At 39.6% G+C, this 10,339-nt stretch overlaps 1 protein-coding gene across 1 annotated transcript; it reads right to left on the bottom strand.

Moving 5' to 3' along the window:
• Positions 1–1,748: 1,748 nt before the first annotated feature.
• PDHX (pyruvate dehydrogenase complex, component X) lies at positions 1,749–8,745 on the bottom strand (the record flags this gene model as incomplete). Its single annotated transcript, XM_009704739.1, has 3 exons — positions 1,749–2,013; positions 5,357–5,421; positions 8,587–8,745. Coding segments are annotated over 3 exons (489 nt in total), but the record flags the coding sequence as incomplete, so codon positions are not given.
• Between the last annotated feature and the right edge of the window lie 1,594 nt (positions 8,746–10,339).

Here is a 10,339-nt window from a genome sequence, read left to right on the forward strand (position 1 = left end):
TCAGGCTACTGCACTTAAGCCTCTGAGTTACAATTCAATATACACTGATGATGAAACACTTTCTACTTACATCTTCATTCTATCCATGCAAAGAATAGCATTAACCAGTAAATATTCATTGTACAAAATCTGACCTTTCATACTGGAACCTCTATGAAACTAAGAGATCACAGCTAGTTCATCACAGTACTGCGGGCACAATTAACTTGGGTTTTAAGTTAATCACAATACATCACAGAGCACCTGAAAAAAGCCTTTTTTTAATATATTTTGTGGTACTGAACAAGATATATGAGTTGGGGCAACTTCTAAATTTAAAAAATGTAATGGTCTCCAGATTAAGTCAAAGAAAACTTTTTGTGTTAAAAAAAAAAATTTAAAAAAGTTTTTTTCACTAGATGTTGGTTCCATCAAAAACTAAAGATCAACAACACTGAGATTCCATTTTTAGAGAGAATGCATTTATTCAGACAAGTTTATTGTCCTTTCTACCCCTCTGCAAGGCATAGTATTACGCAGTTATCTTAAAAAACTGGAAAAAAATAGACGCACCTACAGTTTAAATGTGTTTTAATGAATTCTAATTATATGAATGAAGCTGTGGATTTCACCAGATTATTTAACATTTTGAGAAACTACTTTTTTATCCATGAACTAATTTAGTCTTTCTCAGAATTTCCTGTTATTTCTTTCCCCACTCATCTCCACAGTCATCTTGTTTTTTCAATTTAGCTTATAGTAGAGAAGAAGATAAAGAACAGTTAAATCTGTGATGTAAATGAAATTAAACAAAAAAACCCGTTTGGTTTGTAATGTTTTTGCTCTGATGTAGGAAGCCATTGAAATATTTGTCAAAATCCTATAAACCTTATTTCAATCTAATTTGGATGGCACAACATGCCAGAAAATTCTTCTGAGAACTGAAAAACTTTCTATTGCAGCAATATTATTTAGCTACTCAGTTATCCCAGTATTGACCAGGACTCATAGTAGCACTTTGTTCAATTGATTCCTGCTTTCCTCACTCTAAAAGCTAGATATTTAGCCCTTAAATAAAGCATCCCATCTCAGCACAGGAAAGACCCCACCTGGGTCTGCAGCCTGTCAGCACTTAAAGGGGGCCTATAAGAAACACGGGGACAAACATTTTAGCAGGGCCTGTTGGTACAGGACAAGGGGTAATGGTTTTAAAAGGGTAGATCCAGACTAGATATAATGAAGAAGTTTTTCACAATGAGGGTGATGAGGCACTGGAACAGGTTGCCCAGAGAGGTGGTAGACGCCCCATCCCTGGGAACATTCAAGGTCAGGTTGGACGGGGCTCTGAGCAACCTGATCTAGTTGGAGATGTCCCTGCTCATTGCTGGGGGGATTGGCCTAGATGACCTTTAAAGGTCCCTTCCAACTCAAACTATTCTACAATTCTATGATTCCCTTTTAAATGTCGTAAAGTTTTCCTGCATTCTCCTTTACAGAGGAGATTGACTTTTCTATACAAACGTTATGTGCCACTAGTACTGTTTAAAGAAATGTAGTATGTTAACTTTAAAGTCTTCTAGCTTTACAGTACAAAACCTGGTCATTGCAAGAGACTAAAAGCATGAAAATTAATAGTTTTTCACATTAATTCAATAAATTAAATATTTTAACTATCTCATGGTAACTATTTACTCCTCTATACAGAAAAATAACCCCAAGTACATAACAGTTTGCTTCTTGTTTTGACAACAGAGATATCTTCACCAAGTTTAACACAAGGCAAGTCGCATTGGATTCTCTATGTTGGCTTTCAAGGTTTCCAGAAACTTTGAAGCCAGTTCATCATCTACCACCCGACCATCGCTTGAAAGAGTCACTGTCATGAGTTGATGCTGCTTAAGTTTCTCATTCCCTTCTTCATCTTCAATAATCTTGAGTTCTGGTCTTGCTCGGCCCACAGCAAGGATGCACGCCTGCGGAGGGTTTATGACTGCAGTGAAATCATTGATGCCAAACATGCCCAGATTGGAGATACTAAATGAAAGAGAAAAGAGTTACCAGTAACGTCAGAAATCGTTTATCCCCTAGAAGAAATAATCTATATTCAACGACTACTATGACCTAATTCTCTCCCATTAACTTTACAACAGATCTGAACTGGATTTCAGTTGGGCACATTCAGATTCTCAAGGATTTGGGATTTTTGCAATTACAACTAATGCACATTTCTAAAATTCTGTTGTCTTTACAGTAATATATCCTTGCATTGCACGCACTAAAGGCGGGAAGTAGGATGGGAAAGTGCTATCTTCAAATAAACTCTGCTGTCCCTGTTCCAAGCCAAGTGTGTTTTAGATTGAACCTCACAACTTTAAGTTACAATGGCTGCTGATAACAAAGTGATACAATTTGGGCATCTAGATATCACTCAGGCACAGGAAAATGCCTTTCTTCCTTGAGCATTTTTGGGAAGTGGTATATTAGGAAAGGCTTGGCTCTTTTGTGACAGATTGTCTGTAGAGAAAGCTGTCCCACCGTCTCCTCCTTTTTCTTATAGTTACTCCAAAGACTGGAAAAAAGATTAATCTGTATAGACTCATAGAATAGTTTTGGTTGGAAGGGACCTTTAAAGGTCATCAATGAGCAAGGACAGCTTCAACTAGACCAGGTTGCTCAGAGCTCTGTCCAGCCTGACCTTGAATGTTTCCAGGGATGGGGCTATTGCTACAGGCGCTACTAAAAGTTTGTCCTCATCTTTCTTACAAGCCCCCTTTAAGTACTGAAAGGCTGCTCTAAGGTCTCCCTGGAGCCTTCTCTTCTCCTGGCTGAACAACCTCAACTCTCAGCCTGTCTTCATAGGAGAGGTGGTCCACCCCTCTGATCATTTTTGTGGCTGTCCTCTGGACCCGCTCCAACAGGTCTTTGTCTTTCTTGTACTGAGGACTCCAGAGCTGGACACAGTACTGCAGGTGGGGTCTCACCAGGGCAGAGCAGAGGGGCGGAACTTCTTAACTAATTCTGGGATGTGAGCGCACTTTACCAGCTCATGTCCAGTTTTTCACCCACGAGCACCCCCAAGTCCTTCTCCGCAGGGCTGCTCTCAATCCCTCCATCCCCCAGCCTGTACTGATACCAGGGGTTGCCCTGACCCAGGTCCAGGACCTTGCATTGGCCTTGTTGAACCTCATGAGGTTCACATGGGCCCACCTCTCAAGCTTGTCCAGGTCCCTCTGGATGGCATCACTTCCCTCAGAGGTGTCAACTGCACCACTCAGCTTGGTGTCATCTGCACACTTGCTGAGGGTGCACTTGATCCCACTGTCTGTGTCATTGATGAAGACATTAAAAAGTACTAGTCCTAATACGGACCCCTGAGAGACACCACTCATCACTGATCTCCATCTAGACATTGAGGCGTAGACCATGAGCCTCTGGATGCAACCATCCAACCGATTCCTCATCCACTGAACAGTCCACCTATCCAATCCCTCCCTCTCCAATTCAGAGAGAACAATGTTGTGGCGGACTGTGTTGAAGGCCTTGTAGAAGTTCAGACAGATGACAACAGGTGTCCTAATCCTATGAAGGATGGTCTCTTGCTATGCCATGCTCTTGGAAATCACTCTCGTACAGTCACAGCAGTTCCATTCAAATTCCCCCCATGGTCTGAGGGCTAGGAAGCTTACCAGTGATATCCTCAATCCTGGCCTCAAGGGGGCAGCCGACTTCCCAAAGAGGAAGGTCTGTCCAGCATACTGGACCCTCTGTTCCCCTCAGAAGGGAGTCACCTACAACTACAACCTGTCTTTTCTTCCTCGTGGAGATGGTTGTGATACCAAGGTCAGAAAGGCCTGCACCCTGTAACACCTGTGGTGTAGATGGACTGTCATCCACATCATCCATTGACTGGCCTTTGACATCCAGAGCCTCAGACGGGTTGGATAGAGGCACCTGAGAAGGCAAAGTGGGCAAGGAGGGGGTTTGCCTGCCACCCTGAGCGTGGACTTGCCTCCATTCACTCCTTTCCTTTAAGCTGCTATCTTCAGCTTGGCGGCAGGAGGATACAGGATCCCCTTGATCTTGTTTTTTTTCCTGGTGGCTGTTCCTTTTCCTGTCTCAGGCAGGGCAGAGCACGGGTCCACCAGTCTCTCTCTTTCTCAGACTCCCTGATGCTCCTTAACCTTTCTACTCCCTTGCATAGCTCTGCCACCAGGCTGAGCAGATCATCCGCTTGGTCACACCTCATACAGCTCCTCTCCCCACTGCCATCCCTTACTAGGGAAATGCCCACAGTTATTCACACTCAGAGGCCATCTGTGTTGATGAAGACATCCAAGCCTCCACTGCTGCATTTCCATACTTTTTTTCTGCTGAAAGGCTGAGAGATTTTTTTGACCACTCCTCCAGCACGAGAGTCAGATACCCCAGACAGCCGCAACAAGCACATTAATATACATTACAGCAATGTTTCCGTAGAAGTGCGTCGTACTACTCTCACCACAAATTATCTATTCTAGAAGATGCATTCAGAACTAGCTTTTAAAAAAATTGACAAAAAATGAGCAAGATAAAGTTTACATAAAAAATGTTGCTTGATGATGCCGTGTCATAAAATACAATACATTAAAAGTTTTAGAAACTTGGAGAGTGTAAAGTCAGCTGAGAAACTGCTTGTGCAACTGTGTCACTACATTTATGCTAGTGTTTTACACATGCCATTTATTCCTCATCACTGAGTTCACTAGCTCTTTTTGCAGAGTACATTTTATCGAAAAAAATATTTACTAAATACATGCTACTATTTAGAATTGATCTACTCAGTTTTTAATGTTTCTGTTAAGAGTAAACTATAAGAGTTACCACCACAACTTTGCTGTAACTTTTTTTTACCCCTGTATAGTGAGATGCCCCTGTACAGCCCCTCTGAGAAGTGAATTGAAGACAAATTGGACATCACTGTCTGCTGCAATACCTCTGCCAAACAACTCCTTTTACAATATTTATTTTAAAACTATTATCAATGGGTTTTCCTAACTACAGAATGCAATTTAAAAAACAAAAAAAACCCCAAACAAACATCACACAACATTCTTCTGCAATTGGGAAAAATTAGGTGCAAAAATGAAGTCAGATCAGTCTCAGTCTGAAGAACATGAATTTCACACCAGGCTCAGATGAAATAAACCTGTACCAAGACAATTGTTTCCCCTGATACAGGACACTTGGCCTAGGTTTGGCCCTCAGAATCATCACATGAGGTTTCATCCTAAATGGAGTAAGATTTAAAAGGCAATGCATTAACACAGAGCAGAATAGCTGAGGATAAAACAGTTCTGAACCCACACTGCATGTATTAAATGCTGCTACAGAGTTTTACCTAAAAGATCCTCCCTGGTACTCTTCTGGTAACAGTTTTCCATCTCTTGCTTTCTTTGCTAGAGCCTAAGGAAAATGAAAGGGGAGAAGAAAGAAAGAAGAAAGAAATTTAAGTGTTGCAACAGACTTACTCATTTCACCTCAGTAAGACTTTATAAGTACCATACTGCCATTAAAAAGTCATCTGCTTTTGAATTTAGGGAAGCACCTCACCAACACTCTTGTTGTAGCTCCAATGATCTGGCAAAACGACTAGGACACAAAACTTCATTTTCCCCAATGATATTGGCTGTTCAATAAAAGCTGTTCTCTCGCCTTACAATCCTTGCTTCAGTTTTCACAATGGAAGCAGCATTCTCCCTAGTGTTTTTTGGTGATAAAAATATCTAGCAAAATACTGATGAGATACATTCACAGTATTCTTCTTAACATATTTGTTTAAACAAATTGCCATGTACTACTTCAGAACTTTCTAGCAGATTGAGAGAATGTATTTCTTCCAGCTAAGCATTCAACAACCTTAAAGACCACCCTTTCCGTGACCTCCATTTCATTTGTGAGACTTTTCTACTTCTAAATATAAAAGAAGAAACTGTCCACAAACGTTTTGTTCAAAATACAGCCCAAGAAGTTCATACTATGTTCTAAGGTAAGATCACAGAAAGAAAGAGCCTTATCCCCACCTGTTTCTAGCTCAGAGGTCTCCTTAGATGGAAGTGGCAGGAATCAGAGTGAATAATTCTTACAGTAGTTGTCACAAAGGAAGAAAGGACTGTGCAGAACTCAAGAGACATGGCACTCATTGGTGGGTCAAGAGCCACCAACATGCAGCTACCAACGCATTCCTAACACCCTGTGACTACCCAATGGAAAAGGTGGTGACTGGAAATATGTCGGATGACTTCTCCATTAGTAGCAAACTTTTCAAAATCAGAAGCTCTTCAACTGACAGCAGAGACTGAAGTGGGAATATATGCAGGACAGATGATCTATCCTATTCATACAGAATACATTTTGTGGTTTTGGCTTGTATCGCATTTACTCCACAGGTGGAAAAGTGCATGGAAAATGTCACATTCTGACAATTGCAGCATTATAACATTTTAAGACAAAAGTAACCGTTTCCAAAAGCACGGTCAGGGACAGAGACTCAGATCTGCTTTTGGGAAGACTGATAAAAGCAACAGAGTCTGTTTATATTCTAGTAAAAAACAATAAAACTAATGATAGTTTCCAATAATTTAATTATGTTAGGGAAATTTTGGTGGAAGCGAATAAAAAAATTCAAAAAATCTACTTTATCAAAACATGGAAAAAGTGATGTATCACTGTTTTCTGAGATTTTTTTCCATGTTCTTTCTAGGAATTCACCTTTTTTTCCTTTTTTTTTTTTTATTTCTAGACTGCTTTCCAGGAATTTCCCATTCTGCTTTCCAGGGATTTTCTACATGCGTTCTATCAATATTCTGCGAAGCATCCAATTGAATCTACCAAGAGGTAATTTCTACGAAACCTCATCCCTGCCTTTAAGGACTAGAGCCAGTAAGTGGAAACTATGATTGAATTGACTTCTTTTTGTTTGCATGTGGGCGGGGGTAGTCATCACAAGATAAACTTCTGCACAGATAATGAGTTGGTTAGTAGTTAACAGTTGTGACAGGGATTAATCCCCTTTCATGTTGTAATATAACTCTGTTGGTCATGGTAAACAACTGTCTTCTCTGTATACATTTCTAAACATCTTTCAGGCAAGCGTTGTGAAAGGCCAAGGTGCTTTAACGACTGCAATGACTTCAGCTTAGAAACAGATATCAAGAATCTCATTCTAATGAATCGCCCACTAAATAATTTAAGCTTATACCAAGTTTCACAAGTTTCACTTTGCCCCCCTTATTATGAATTTAAAAGTTAAAAGGTTACACTGAATTTCATTTTAGGCTTTTATCCATCTCTGAATAATTAGTGAAGCAGAAGACAATAGCAATGGGAACAACTTTCACACAATAGGGTCAATATGAGCATAATGTATATGTGCAATTGCATTATCTGAATGATGAAAATACACTAGGACACACATGACCCAGAAAAAAGTTAAAATTAACATGCAGCAGAGGGGGACATATAAGCAATATACATAAAGAAAGTGCCTGCCAAACTACAGGGAAACTGGAAGAGAAGCAGCTGCAGTTTCAGTTTGTGCCTCCCACATGTGCATGTCAGGTACATATTTATTTCAATAATTCAGTGAAGAAGTTGAAAAGCAAAATTACGTTGGTGTGGACACCTGCAATCTATGTGACCCAATGTCTTTCATATTGAATAGTGTGACCTATTACACACATTCCATTTGAAATGAAAGGGGAATGCTTAGTTTACCATAGCCCTATTAAACATAACGCAAGTGTACATTCCCATCATGGGAACTGCATGACACTGTAAATTATGGCAAGAGATGTTTCTAATACTACATCACATCACAGGTACTGGGGATGATAATGAAAGCACAACCTATACCTCCCTTCTCATAATGCTTTTCTTCTCGTCATTCTATCACTAATCACAGAATAATGTAACAATCTCAGCTGACCTTGGAGCATTTCATCATTCACTGTATTTTGTATTTTTTTGCCAGCTGCAAAATACTTCATGGCTGCCAACAACTGCCATAGATTCAAGTCACTCTAACTGGCACCTGGTCTGTGCAAAATATTGCTCATTAGTCTAATGAGTTTGATGTTACCTTTCAGGTGGTATTTTCAACTGAACTGCATATTGAAAAAATGCAGACAGAAATAAGTCCCATAATAAAACTGCAGAGAGCGTAACACAAGCAGCTACAAGCAAATTTCTGGGAAAGGGGGAAAAAAACTCCCAAACAAACAAAATCTCAAATCCAAAGACTGGAAATACTAAAGAAATTAACATTATCTAGCTTTCTCATAAGGATTAAAGAAATACTATTATATTGAATGCAGAAGTCTGTACAGATTTATTTTTCAAACAGTCTAGCCAGCATTCAACTAAATAACAAGATGGCTAAGTTACTGTTAATTAAAAATGAACAGAGTTGCAAAATTAATAGTAATTTTGAAGTCTAAGGAATGCTGAAAGTGGTTTAGATCCATTTTGAAACTGCCTTTGTTATCACTGGTGTATCTGGGTCATGCCACATTTTCTGCTACAAAAACTATATAGCTACTATCCTCAGCCTACTGTACATTTAAGACCTACCTTTGCAGAGGCAGCAATTTCTTTTATTCCCTTGGCAGCAACATCTTTTATGATTGGTGTAATGAGACCTCGGTCTGTTGCCACAGCAATAGAAATGTCAATGGACTGCAGCTGCCTGCAGACTTCTCCATCCCAGGTTACGTTCACATCTGGCATTTGCTAGGAAAGAGAGAGAGTAAAAAAAGAGACAGCTGTTAAAAGAACAATGGTGCAATCAATTATCAAGAAAAAGAAAAATCCTTTCAGACACATAGCTACATACAGACATTCACCAAATTAATTAGCGCATCACAGACAGCTGTCTGCAAACAAAGGCAAAGAACAGGTCACATCTGTCATCAGGACTGCCATGAGCAAGAAAAAAAAAAAAAATCACTGTGAGAGTCTAAGAATAGATGTACATCATTAGGTTGCATTTATTTTATTTTAAAGTTACTTTGTCAAAAAGCATGAATCTATGCTCCAGGAACTGAAGACAGCAGGGCAGCCAGAAGGTTTTTTGGTACTACTGGAAAAAAAAAAAATTAACAAAAGCCTACAAATTCCTTCAGGAGTCACTAACACCACCTTACAGATGCCCAGCATGCAAGGCTACAAAGCAGTGTCATTTCTCCCCCAAAATAAATCGCATGATATTGACTGAAAAAGCATGGAAACAGACATCCTACTGTACCCATGTGTTGTCTTCCACTCATGTCACAAGCATGACTCTCAACAAAGAAAGCTACAAATAGAATATGCTGCAGGTACACTCACTGTTATTCAGATGAGGTTCTCCTAAAATGCATCAGTATTTAGTAACTTTAATGAAATTAGGAATTAGGAAGTTGACTTCATAGTGGAGAAGGTATTCCAGAAAAAAGCATGAGAGGGACACATTATCTCTATCTAAACTAATTTCACTCCAAGAAGCAGCAGTCTAACAGTATTCTCAGTTCCTATTCTTCAACATTGGAATGTATATATTCCTCTTTGCAAGTTAAATAAACTTCAGGAAAGTCGCAGGGTATACGCAGTTCTAAGGTGCCTTCAAGTAGGTGTTGTGCAAGTATGACTCTCTCTACAAGGTACCCAAAAGAGATGGCAGGGACAAAGAGTTGCTCCTATCAACTTCAGTATGATTAGAACAGTCTTAATTTTGATGTAGACGAGACAGTATTATTTCTCCCATCACTTCAGCAATGAAAGACTGTTTATTTTTAAAGGATGGCTGCTATAGCAGCTGTTGTTACTAAGCCCAACCACTTCTAAACATCAGCCTGGAAGCTTTTCTTCCTTCCTCCAGCCTTACTCCTCCCTCCTTGTTCTAGAAAGCCAGAATTGTTCTAATGAGCTGTCATCTGGTGAGTCCACTGGTACATTCACAAACCTCTGGCTGTCAAATGGCGACATCAAGCTGAAAAGCAGAATTCATAATTGGACTTGTGATCTTAAGAACAGTGAAGGAGAAATTTAGCATGTTAAAGAACTAATACAAGCAGTATCTTGAGGTGTTTGCCAACCAATCATAAACTGTCAAACCAGTCACTGTCAGTTCATTCAAGCTAGAAAAGCATGTCTTGCATTGTTCAGAAAGAAAATATTAACAAAATATAATTTGAACAGTGCCCAGAAAAGAGTCAATAAAACTGCCTTGAATTTAAACTTGCAAATGTATTCATACCACCAAATTTCGGGGTGGGGAGGAGCAGGTGGAGGTGGGTTTTCTTTTTTAAACTAGTAGTCCACATATTTTCCTGAAACAGTGGCAGAA

This window comes from Cariama cristata, unplaced genomic scaffold, assembly GCF_000690535.1.
Source record: "Cariama cristata isolate BGI_N322 unplaced genomic scaffold, ASM69053v1 scaffold7797, whole genome shotgun sequence".
NCBI lineage: Eukaryota > Metazoa > Chordata > Aves > Cariamiformes > Cariamidae > Cariama > Cariama cristata.